Source organism: Corticium candelabrum, chromosome 3 (assembly GCF_963422355.1).
Source record: "Corticium candelabrum chromosome 3, ooCorCand1.1, whole genome shotgun sequence".
NCBI lineage: Eukaryota > Metazoa > Porifera > Homoscleromorpha > Homosclerophorida > Plakinidae > Corticium > Corticium candelabrum.
In genome coordinates this window covers 3,789,293-3,802,497 of record NC_085087.1, presented here as the reverse complement: position 1 = coordinate 3,802,497, position 13,205 = coordinate 3,789,293, and the positions used below count along the sequence as shown (strand labels likewise).

At 39.0% G+C, this 13,205-nt stretch overlaps 1 protein-coding gene across 1 annotated transcript; it reads right to left on the bottom strand.

The window, feature by feature from the left end:
* Positions 1–8,449: 8,449 nt before the first annotated feature.
* LOC134177624 (actin-like) lies at positions 8,450–10,435 on the bottom strand. The gene is made up of 3 exons (XM_062644400.1): positions 10,214–10,435; positions 9,494–9,985; positions 8,450–9,008 (listed from the first exon to the last, which is right to left on the bottom strand). The coding sequence occupies exons 1-3, from the start codon at positions 10,433–10,435 to the stop codon at positions 8,592–8,594; spliced, it is 1,131 nt and encodes a 376-aa protein (XP_062500384.1). The 3' UTR covers positions 8,450–8,591.
* Positions 10,436–13,205: the final 2,770 nt, after the last annotated feature.

The window sequence follows — 13,205 nt, the reverse complement described above, 5'->3', positions numbered from 1 at the left end:
TGAGAGAAAATATAGCATCAAGTAAATGCTAAGAATTCAGTTGAGAAACTCCAGGGCTGGATGCACGAGGAAAATCTTGAAGTGAAGCCAGAACTGAATACAAACTGACATATAGTGAAGGAGGGATATCAACAGTGACAGTTGGCAAGACATGCTCCGGGTGGTGTTGATAGATTTCTTCAAGAACATTGCTTTCATGATGGCTAGCTGTACATTGGGAGCCAAGGCACCACATGGCATCTCTGTAACGACTTACTCTGGCAAAAGCAAGCGCCCGTTTTCGATTAATCTGACGTAAAGGCGACGACTTGCAATTAGAAGACTGTTTACAATCAGCGTCCAGCCTAGCCTCAAACCAAAGAGACTGAATATCACAAGAAGTCCCCCCTTTTGGACGGGATAATTAAAAGAATATGACAACAATATGTTTCTTCCGTCCGCCTCTTGGTGAGCATTTCAAAATAGCTATAGGGAAAATGTGAAGACGAGCATAGCCCAATAAACCATGGTATGTGGTATTCCTGAATTCTGTGGCAACAACTTCTCCAAGGTCAGAACGAACTGAGCGTGGGATATGGCCAATTGTTTTGACTTGTATCAGAGAAACTTCTTGCATCAAAGACTCAAACAAGACAGTCTCCAAGTGAACGGGGCACGTGATACTGCATGCTGCCTTGATTGCTTTAAGAACTGGGTCTTAAAAATGGCTGATCTGATCTGTGAAATGACAAGATGAAGAACCTGAGAGGCACCAGACGCTGATTCACCAACTACAGAATGACGTGAAGTAACGTTTACAGGCGCGCTAGCCAGATCCTTGTTGGACGCCATCCCGGAGAGCCATTGAGAGAGAAGAGGATCTACCATCAAACCACCACATCTAAGGCGACCAGGACATTGAGACCGTCAATAAACTTTCTAATGGGCAGAGTAGGAAAGCCACATTCAGAACACAGTCGCCGTTTTTGAGGAAACAAAAAGGACGCAGATGGAAAACGAGAGTGAGAAACGTGTTCCAAATTGATATGTTGCCAAAGGGAGTTGCTGTTGGCGTACGACCAATGGCATGAGGGCAAGAGCAACTCTCCAACTCTGACTCACAGGTGAGTGCAGAACGACATCACGGCGCTGGCAGCTATCCGTCTCCCTATCATGCGCATCATCATCATCATCATCACTGTCAAATTTCTCAACCAACTTTCTGGACATATTGCTAAAAGCCAAGAAAACAAAGAAAGCGGCAGACCAAATTTGAAAGACGGATGCCGCCATTGCAAGGTCCTGGATATATATACCATATATATATATATATATATATATATATATATATATATATATATATATATATATATATATATATATATATAAATTTGAAGACGATCCCAACTTATGCTGCCTCAAACTAGATATGTCCAATGCTTTCAACAATTGTGACCGCACTACTTTTTTTGCGACGTCTTTACCAAGAGCTTCCTGAGCTGTTTGCTTGGGTGCAGTGGAGCTATCATAAACAAGCTGATTTTGTTTTTGCATTCAAAAACTCACTTTCTCCACTGGTGTTCAGCAACGCGATTGGTAGGACTAACTTCTATTCTGTAAGTTGTATTAACTGAAAGACCATTTAGAGGAGCTGTCGTCTCAGATCCATCAACTTTAACTGATTTCTTTTACAGTCGTGCTGTCTTGACAATATACTTTAACAAAATAGCGTTTGATTGCAAAGCCTGCAACCCCTGCATCTGGTTTGTCCCAAGTGACATGGATGTCAGTAGATGAGATTACTGTAGCTTTCACAGTTTGCACTTGACTTACCTCAACTAATGACATACATCAAGTTAGGAAAGAAATACTATAAGGACATTGTATACACCTTTACCCCAAATTGTTGCATTACGTGTCGATTTGATTTCATTTCCAATGTCACCCCTTGCAAACACACTAATTAAGTAATTTGTATTAGATTTCAGGTCAGAAATGTTGGTTTCCATTTGATAGCCCACAGATGTCACTTGCAAAAGAGTCACAGATGACACTTGCTCCTGATAATCAACATAATACTAACGTACTTTCAAATCATCACCATCATCAAACTTAAATGAAGTATTGCATTTGACCAAAACAGATGTACTTGATGGTTGCACACTGACATTTAGAGGAGGACATGTGCACCAAATAAATCAATAACGCAAACAAGCGCAATATTCACAAATTTACAATTTGTTTACCTAGTACTGTTTTCACTATCTCTGTTAGACAGTTTTCTCTTCATACAATATTGACTGCATAAACATAGAAAAGATATAAATTTTCCTGTTGTAGTGCATTTTCTTTGGTTGTTCTGGGGTTTGGTTGGCATTTGGAACTATTTCTGGAACAATCAGCATTTTGGCCGGTAACGTGACCATAGCAGTATGTACTGACTGCTTCACCATCATTATCAGTAGGGAGATTCCATGAACAGCAGTAGCCGAAAGCACTTCTATTACACGTCAGTCCGTTAACGGGTACTGAAACAACTGTCATAATATAACAGTCAAAATATAAACGATTCATTCCCACATGTTGCATAGCAACAGGTTACACTTGGCTCACTGTAGATTGAACGCCTGCATTGTATGACTTATTGTGTTGTCATATAACGCAATTATTTCTTGCAACCTAACATCTCTTGTTACAGTGACATTCAAGAAATTTCCGTATTGACCGCTGACTGATCCTGATACTAACTTATCATTATCTTCCCACCTCCACATTACAGTAATTGTGGGGTTGCCAGGAGTTTCAACGATCTGACTTGCATTCAGGATAACAGTTGCACTTGAACCCATAGAAGTACTGCTAGTACACCTTGTGATGACTGATACATTTCTTAAAAGACCATCTAAAAGAGATATACAAACACATTTCCACAAATACATAATCAAACATACTACATCAGAACTATTTCACATTTCACTACAATTGGTTGAGACGAGATAATCACCACACTACCATCCCTCAATCTGTTGATGCATGAGAAGGTCAAGTTATTGACAGTTCTGGTAGTCGTAACGGACGCTGTAACTTGATTCAACGTGATGTGGTACGCTGTACGAGCGTTGTTGAGCTTGTTCACTACATTTGGTGATATTCCACCTACCGGTGTTTCGACTGCCATCGCAGCTCCCCGTTTAACTAAAACTGCACTACCAGCCCTGTCGTCCAAATATCCAAAAGTACATGTAAACGTTATTTTAACGTTTTCGAGAAGATCTTGTACGTTCTTCGTGTCTGTTTCCAAAAAAAGAAGTGACTGCCCTCCACAATATTGAGACAGCAGCAAGATATACAACAGTCCTGAATCGAGTACAAGTTTACGCAATCAATCACTGCGTTTACGAGAACTAAACAGTTACCTCTAAGCCGGGTCGATTCCTTTTCTAACTTTAAAGACATGGCAACCAATACACACCTAGTGTACGTATACTCCGTACAAGCATATCTGCCCATGAATGAATTTAACCTAACGCGAGTTAAATTAAGTCTTTATTGTGGCGAGTCTTGGCGTCACCCTTTCTATGTGTACTAGCTGTTACTGTACAGTACACTGTACATGCAGTACTCTGTTGAGAGACTGTACGTACAACCGACCGACGGAATGACGTTGATTTCAAGCCAATTACAGATATTATCGTTTGTGATGTCACAATGCAAGTGTAAGTCTAATAGCTGTACAGTACGGCTCCCCAGATTGCTGAGCGCCATTTCCACCTGCACGATGCTAATAAGAGAATGTGAAAACAGGATCGAATTTCTAATGGCTTGACAACTGTAGCCAAAAATGCAACTAAAAGTGAGAACACGTCGCTTCTACAAAGAAAATTACGTTTAATAGTGCTCTAGATCTTATGTACGTTCGAGACTTTTAAAGATTTTTCCACGTGAATGAGTGGCAACGCGTAAACGTTCGAGTGGCATGTCTGTCAGCTTCAGGTAAATGGCTTCAAGATTGACTTCCACATACTTAATTGAATGAATGTAAAAAGATATGTGTGTAAACTGGACCTGATTGGCGTGAAAGTCCATGACTTGACCCGTACGTTTTGGAGACGTGCGACGCGGGAGAAGAAGTGCCGGATGTCGCTTATTCAGACACTTATCATTATCTTATAAGATCTCCTTGTCCCTTTACACGTGGAAACCTTAAAATCTACAAGAGTCTAAGACTCGTACCCAGTCCTTTCCTGACGCGCGTTCCATGTGTTTTACCACGTTCTTTGTTCCACCAGCGAGGAGAAGGACTTACATACTATGTCACGTGAAGAACTCTAATTTCTGAACGGTCTCTAGAAAAAGAATAAACCTTTTGTATTTATTGTGTTGGTTGGCGACGTTTAATTAGCGTGGCACGTGTGAGACTTATTATTCGACACATATTATCAGTGCAGGTGGCAACAATTTACAGGATCGGTTCCTAATAAACTAATGACATAAATGGTCAAATGACATAATATGTACTTCTCCTTCTCCTCGCTAGTGGAACAAAAATTTCGTGATGAAACAAGTGGAGTGCGCGAGGTAATGAGTCTACAAGAGTCTTAAATCGAAACATGCGTTAGACAGCTGGCCGGGTCAGTGATTTGTCGATAAATTGCGTTGGCACAAAACAAGATAAATTTGTCATAAGATGTGAAATCCGTCATTCACGATCAGTTTCATTGCCTTCACTTCTGCCATGTCATGGGTTGCTGTTGAAAAGTCAGAAATTGTTATCTAATTATGTGCCTACTTTCCTGGATCAGCTGTGTTGCTAGTTCTAGGGCAGTCTTGACGAGATCATTTTCGCACGCTTTCTTATTCTTTGCCTGGCACTTTTAACAGAGCCGGCAGTGTGGAAAAATACAGATGGAACGTATTCTGGTGAAAGGGGGTCATCCGAATTTTTTCCTGATACTTAATCAAGAGAGTCTAGACGTATGTGATCACTTTTAAACATTTTTTTTTCAATTGACTGCCGCAGTCCATGGACGCCGAAGATCTAGCTCGGCAGGAAAACGGAAAAAAACCTTAGCGAAGTGTCTTTCTCTCATCTGTAATTGCAGTGAACTGTATAACAAACTTTACCATTTGCCACTCAATATGGCGTGTAACCAAAGTAATGTTACAGTCACATGACCAATGTCCCAGACGTGAACAAGGTTAAAAGGGAGCTTTCACAAAATATTAAAACTTGTTGAAATAAGGATACCAGGTCTGGTATCTTCGTGCTGGAAGCCTGCGGTCCAGACAGACACAGAAGCAGAAAATGGGCAACGAGTTGTTCACACGATTCCCCATATGTTTTACATAGTCTCTGAATGTAAATAATTTAGATTTAACCGTACCAATTGCTCCTAAAGCACTAAAAATGCAGCGAGACATGATTTGTGAACTAATCTAAGAAGGATCTTCTTCCGAGGCTCCACGGTTGTATTGACACAGTCGATACTCGCATGAAAACTTTTGGATTTAATTTAGCTTTAGCCAATAAATCACAACTTTACACCTTACGTATTACAATACTTACCTTGAAAAGTACAAAGATATCAAATTTCCGTGCTAAGCTGCAATCAGAGTTGCGCCAGGCCACATACGGATACTAAACAAGCCCATGCAAGTAATTTCAATGCTTATTTGTTCGTTAGGGTAAACGTCTGCAGTAAACGGTTGAAAGGAATATTTCATAAAGTGGCAGCTTTCATCTGAGAAATGATTGATATTGGTAAGGTTTCCCCTTTAATATAATTAATCTACTTGTTTACAAAAGGCAAGATTTACTGATCTGACTGTTGTCATACACTACATATATCTCAAATATGATAACCACTAAAGCAAAATTTGCTCTAAATGGACATCAATTATTCACATATATGCTTTATTAGAAATAACTTTTCCCGAGACGTGATATAACAGTTTCCAGCACCTAACTGACTACTCTCTACCCTAACAGTATCACCACGTAGCATGTCTACTACACTTAGTCAATCCAGGCATTCACGATAAAGTATTACCACGAAGAACTAGTTTATGAACACTCACACTTTACAAATCTTGCCTTTTTACATGTCATCACGGCACTCTGCTTCTTACTAAAAGTTAGCTAGTTGTTGCATAGGTTAATTAATTGGTTTGTTTAGACAATATCTTTGCATTCCCAGACTAAAATTTATAGTCTTAGCTTCATATAAGAAAATGTTGGGTTTTTCTCAGCAACTTATAGCAGCAATGTTTTCCAAGGATTGGCAACTATTATTCCATTTTTACGAGACTCTGTCATATAGAGATCGAGGCTTCGCTTGCGCTACTACCGACATCTCTGTATTATTCACAGTCTTTGCCATTACCAAGCGACTCTTTTGTGTTGTCCACTCGTTGTCTATGCCAGTAAAAACAATTAACGTTTAAAATACACAATCAAGGTACTAAACTGGCTCAAAAGTCTACTAAATTATGAATGAGATGAAAATCACAAATTAGCAATATTCTTTAAACGAGAGCTAAGGCAGAAGTTAGGTAGAGATATGGTGGTTTAAACCTCTAAACCTAGTCACTATACATGGATTGATATTGCAAAAACCAAAGGAATAAACAACAAAAAAACCAAAATCACACGTACATCCCCTGGTCATCAATAGATTGTTGAAATCAGCAACAGAGAGATATTATAATTCTTTGTATTTTTTCCAAAAATATTTTAATACATCTCACCGGAGTAAAACGAAATTACTTCTTATTTCTAGTACCTATAGTAAACGTCTGGTGTATATTGGCACAACAATAAATCTAATTGTTGATATCTATAGACAAGCACATTCAGTTAACACACACACACACACACACACACACACACACACACACACACACACACACACACACACACACACACACACACACACACACACACACACAGCATACCAATTGTATAACTGTGATACATATCTTCTAGCCTCGCAAGCTAGGCTCTTGCGCGCAGTCTTTGAGCTAACCGCACGTACATCACACGAGAAGGATGAGCTTTTACGGAAAGTGCTTCAGCGCGAGAAAAGCCTGGTCGCTTTTGAGAACGTCATACTGACGTGTTATCACGGATCCGGTTCATAGCTTGATAAGGCTAATTCGATTTCCTAAAGAGCTCGTTAATTTAATTGCATTGATACATAAAGCAGAGAGGTAGCCCTTCGCGGAGAGCGCTTGAAAACGAAATCCAGTGAAGCTGTTGATAGACAAAATGCTGGTGAATGATGAACGCAGAAATGGCCTACATGGGACTTGTCCGCTGAACCTACACTTTCCAGCAACGTTTCTCTCTGCTGAACTTATCTGCAGGTTTACGCGAATTGAAACCGACGTAGAACTGTTCACCACTCTTGCGCGTCTACTCTGACATGTATAGTCTGTGAGGAAATGGTGTGAGAACTGCCGGCCCAGTTTCACTCAACGGTTCATCAAAACAGTGGCCTAGCTAGAGAGCTTGTTGACCTTTCCACGTCATGATGAGATTGGCGTCTATGTCACGGTACTTTCAACTCAGCAAGCAGAACTTTTGTACGATATTGGCTCTCCTCACGGTAAACTGGAAACATCTAGGCATGAGAAAACAGCAGTGCAGTTAACCTACCATGTGTACTGTTGGTGTAACTGAATGCTGAAAAGGAGTTGTGACTCTGCAAAGTATTACATGGCTGAACTGTCTAGATACGTACTAGAAGCGAACGATAATGTCAACTACGTACTTCGTGCAAAACAAACAAATGCGTGAAGTGATGTCGCTTGTTACTCAACACTCGTACCTACATGCTTAAATAATCGAATTAGCCTTTACCAGGTATGAAACCGGATCTGGGGTCCAACGTTACTGTGACGTTCTCGAAAGCGACCAGGCTCTCCTCGCGCTGGACGAATTCCAGTAACTGCTCCTCCCCCTCGTGTGATTCACGTGCGGTTAGAACAGCGACTATGCGAAAGAGCCTGGCTTGCGAGGCTACATATCCCCAACCAAATGTTTCTTAAAGTTTAAAAGCCAATGCCATGGTGTCTGATAGGAAATGCACTGCCAGTTTGCAAAACACTTATGCAATCTATACTTCTATAAGTGTAAACAACGCAATGACTGGTAGCCAAAACTTAAAGACATTAACATAACGTAACTTAAATAACATAATTTTATTGAGAGCACGCTAGCGCTAAACGTAGATTACCTCAAAAATAGCTGTGTGACAATTGTAGAGTTATGAATATGTCATCATCATTATCAAAATCGATCATATTCTATGCATTAGTAATTATTATATAGTTTAGAGTGTCTATACATTACTTTGTGTACAAGTTTATACCAAATAGAAAAGTTTTAATAAAATTGTGGACAGACATGTGATTCAAAAATTCTAATTGCATAGCGCTTGTATAAAAGAGTCAAAAAATAAGTCAATCAATTATTTTCTATACGTATGTAGGTAATGTTTGCTTGTTTGTATACTTTCTTGTTTGCAGAAAACACAATGCCATGTTTCATATGTGCCGCAGATACAAATACAACCATTAACTGCTATTTCATTACTCGATGTTTAATTAACTTAATACCAATCAAACAAAGTTCTATGACATAGTTTCCTTTCAAACGCTTCCACACCTTCTTCCCGATATTCCGATCTGGTGACCAATAACTTCTTGAGAATGTCCGGCATGCGATTGACTAAGTGGTTTGCACCGATCCAAGCACTGTATTGACGATGCGATTCAGCTTTCACTTTGATACATTCTTTCCGAGTCCTTCTATGAAGTTCGTAATGTAACCTCTCATCAAACGACGGCAGCATTGTGCAGCCGCCGCACAAAAAGATAGACGAGTAAAGAAAATCATGTATACATGAAATTTGACTCTGCATAGAATCGACGATTGCCTCATGAATTGCATGGTCAGACTTTTGAAACATTCGAGGACTAAAGAGACCTTCCGTACACATAAAACGCTCTTGGCCAATATTCACGACCTAAAAATTATCGATTACAGTGGCGTAGCTAGCTTCCTGATTTAGAAAACAATGCATTTTCATGCATTTACTATCTCTCAGTATATAAGTAACTATCACGACTCATCACATAATTCTTCGTGAAAAGACACAGTCGTCGCCTCCATATACGATTTTATGCATAGCCATAGAATCACAGGCCAAAAACTATATTAATGAAATCACTGAAACATGTCATGAATGCCCTCTGCTAATTGCTAAATTTACAATTAGTAATCAGACTTAATATTAAATATTTAGAGCAGGTTTTACTTTCTGCTAGGCAAAAACTGGAGTACGCTGCCAGTTTGGTTACTAAAATTGAACTCGCTTAGTGTGTATGCAGATGTAGATATGATATACATCTCGCTCAAATTTGGAATAGCTTGTGCCCACAAAGTCCTTCATGGCTACGCCACTGTGTATTACGTAGAATAAACGGTATTAAAAATACTTTTATTTCTTACTTTGTCTTTGACAACTGGACAAGGAACCGAAATTGAATAAATTTTAGGTAGATCGCCTGTATCTGCGTAACGTTTGCCAAGTACGTACGCTACTTTCTCTTTTATCTTTCTCACTTCGTGGATGTTTAGCAAGCTTCGATAATTCAGCTCCTCATAGCCGCGTTCGGCTAAATCTGATAGTAAACGAATGGTCACATCTCGACCGCCGTAGTTTAGTGCCTTGGTCGCCGATGGACAAAGTTGACCTCTGTAGATCATTACAATTGTAGTAACATCGTCTCCGCAGTCTACAACCACACCGCTTTGTTGCTGATGCGAGAATAGCGAAAGAGCCGATTCGTTGCCGATATACAATCCCGGCGCACCGTATTTTTCGAATATAATTTGTGCCATTGTTTTGCGGTCTTTGAAAACATTGAACTCACTTTCAGTGAGTATGACATCGTGTTGTGTTACATCTACCTTCAGTTTGGTTAGAGCGTCGTTCCACAGCTGAATAATAAAACACATTTTGTTAGAAAAAACAAAAAATAGATATCGTAAATTTAATTTATTTTAATTTTAATTAAATTTATTATGCAGCGTCAGAAAATATGAGAAAATGAATTGATTAATTTATTATTTTTATATAACCTTGGTCTAGTCTATTATTCTTTTACACGAAATTATAGACTTCAAATTTCATAAGACCGATTTGATTTACGATTTGATTACGTTTACCTTTTCTAATAACAGAAAATTTACGACAGACGGTCTTTCCTTTTGCTCAACAAAGTATCGTCTTTCGTGTTGCACAAAGTGTTCACTCAAAATGCCTTTGGTACAAGGCGTAATTACTGTTGGGATAGCTTTAGGTCCGCTGAGACCCGCTTTCAGAAAGCCCGTTCCACTGTCGATAATGATTGTCGGACATGGAGGTTGCCGCTCCGCTTGACTAGCCATAACACAAAACGAACTGCAGACGAATGCCGGTTTGACTCGGAATGACTGGCGGATAACGAACGCCCATTTAACCATATATGGTATTGCAAGCATTCGCTTTGCACGTGCTTATGCAAATTTTATACAATCTAAGTATTCTTATTAAAAATTTGCATCAAACCAAAAGAGTTGGATACACAATACAATAAATTAACTTTGTTATGGTTAGAAGCTATCTGAAATTAAAATTAATAATTATTAACCTGTCAAAAGCACAAATTTAGCTAGACATTTAAATATGCAAAGCAAACGTTTACGGACAGTCGCACACAGTTCTTATAAACATTTAGTAACTTTCAAAGATTCTAAACTTTGAAACGGCAAGTTTCGAACATATGACACTTCTATATATGCGAGTTATTCACAAATTTGCACCGACTTCAAGAAATTTTCTAATACGGTTGAAATATGTTGAGACATTTGTCAGTCATTCCCAAACGACATTTGTAAACTTGTAGTTAGCTTGTGGTAGTGCGAATTGTTCTCGTCCGTGCATCATTATGACAACGAAACAGAACACTTGAAGGCCGGGGCAAGCGCAAACTACAAGCCTAGAGGTAAAAGACATGACGCTGTGGACGATACTTATACACGGCCAGAGTTTCTTTCCAATGAGCTTCGCACTGTCAGGTGGATGGAAGAAAAATTGAATTTTGTGTCTTCAATTTAAAGGTAAAATATTTGTGTGTGTGTGTGAGTGCGTGCGTGTGTGTGTGTGTGTGTGTGTGTGTGTGTGTGTGTGTGTGTGTGTGTGTGTTGTGTGTGTGTGTGTGTGTGTGTATGTGTGTGTGTGTGTGTGTGTGTGTGTGTGTGTGTGTGTGTGTATGTGTGTGTGTGTGTGTGTGTGTGTGTGTGTGTGTGTGTGTGTGTGTGTGTGTGTGTGTGTGTGTGTGTGACTGTCTGTGTCTGTGTCTGTGTCTGTGTCTGTGTCTGTGTCTGTGTCTGTGTTGTCTGTGTGTCTGTGTGTCTGTGTGTCTCTGTGTGTGTGTGTGTGTGTGTGTGTGTGTGTGTGTGTGTGTGTGTGTGTGTGTGTGTGTGTGTGTGTGTGTGTGTGTGTGTGTGTGTGTGTGTGTGTGACTGTCTGTGTCTGTGTCTGTGTCTGTGTCTGTGTCTGTGTCTGTGTCTGTGTCTGTGTCTGTGTCTGTGTCTGTGTCTGTGTCTGGGTCTTTGTCTGTGTGTGTGTGTGTGTGTGTGTGTGTGTGTGTGTGTGTGTGTGTGTCTGTGTGTGTGTGTGTGTGTGTGTGTGTGTGTGTGTGCGTGTGTGTGTGTGTGTGTGTGTGTGTGTGTGTGTGTGTGTGTGTGTGTGTGTGTGTGAGTGAGTGTCTGCGTGTTTACCATATCCAAGATTTTTTTGTAATGCAAATCATAATTTCCTTGCTCTTGTGTGTATACCCATATAATTAGAGTTATCTATATATGAACCCATAGTGTATCATTTTTTGAGGTACATAATACAGTTATTTTGAGTTATGGAATATGCCAAAATATGAAGCTAAGAACTATTGGTTAATGTTTAACGTCTTCACAAAAGAATTCAATATCAAAAGCAAACTTTATATCAAAAAATACATTTCAAAGATTGTAGAAATTCTTTACGGTCAATATTCGAACTAGACATAAGATGTTTTTCTAGTGTCCAATGCGACTTCTAGCATGCGATCTCGACATGCAATGTAAGTTTCAATAAAGTAGTCAATTCTAATTAATATGTGATCCCAAAATGCTATCGCAACATGCGATCGCAACTTGTGATGTCAATGTGCATTCCCAAAGGGCGATCCCGAAATACTTTCGTACAACGGGTGCTCATATATAGTATGCAAATTTAAGTTAAATTATCGTTTGACACAAGAGACTTGCTTCAATTAATTTAATAAAATTATTTACAAAATTCAGATTCTTTAAGGGCAACCAGACTGCATGCACAACATAAAAACATCTTTCACACATAATCAACAGTATTGTGAAAACTCTCATCTTCTTCTCCACTGATTGACAAAACTTCTCTGCAATCTTTATTGCAACATTTACTTCATTCTTACATGCCCACTGCAGCATCTTCCACACATTCTTTTTCGTCAATCAAAGTAAGAGAATCAATGTCACAAGTCAATTCCATAAAAGAAATAACAACAAAAATACCAGAAACTGCATCCACTCATTATGCTGTAAGATAACTGTTACTCACCCTTCATGCAAAATCTTCAAATAACTGCATTAGTGATAACAACCGATTAGCTGTTGACATGTGATCTCGTATCACAGCAAAATCAAATTCTTCTCCCCATCCTATCACACATAGAATTGTATTGAGTCAGTAAGAATATTACAACACGACTTCTCTTGTGCTAATTGGTTCCTCTGTAACATTTAATCCGCAACATTGCATCTCCAAATTTATATATATATATATATATATATATATATATATATATATATATATATATATATATATATATATATATATATATATCAGTGATTTTCCTTCAATACATTTGATGCGTCCTGTGACGCATTTGAGGAGGTTGGAACGCAGATATCAGACAGTGGTACGCAACCTATTAAGTGGATTCTTGTCTACTAAAAGTCATTACACAGGCAGGTTTATACTATTCCCTTAAAGTAGAACTTCAAAATCTGCAATATTTCTGCTGTTTTTTGGACATTCTCGATGATCTTGGTATATCAGAGCCTGGCGTTTTTGTTTACTATGTAAAGTAAGGCCTTCCTA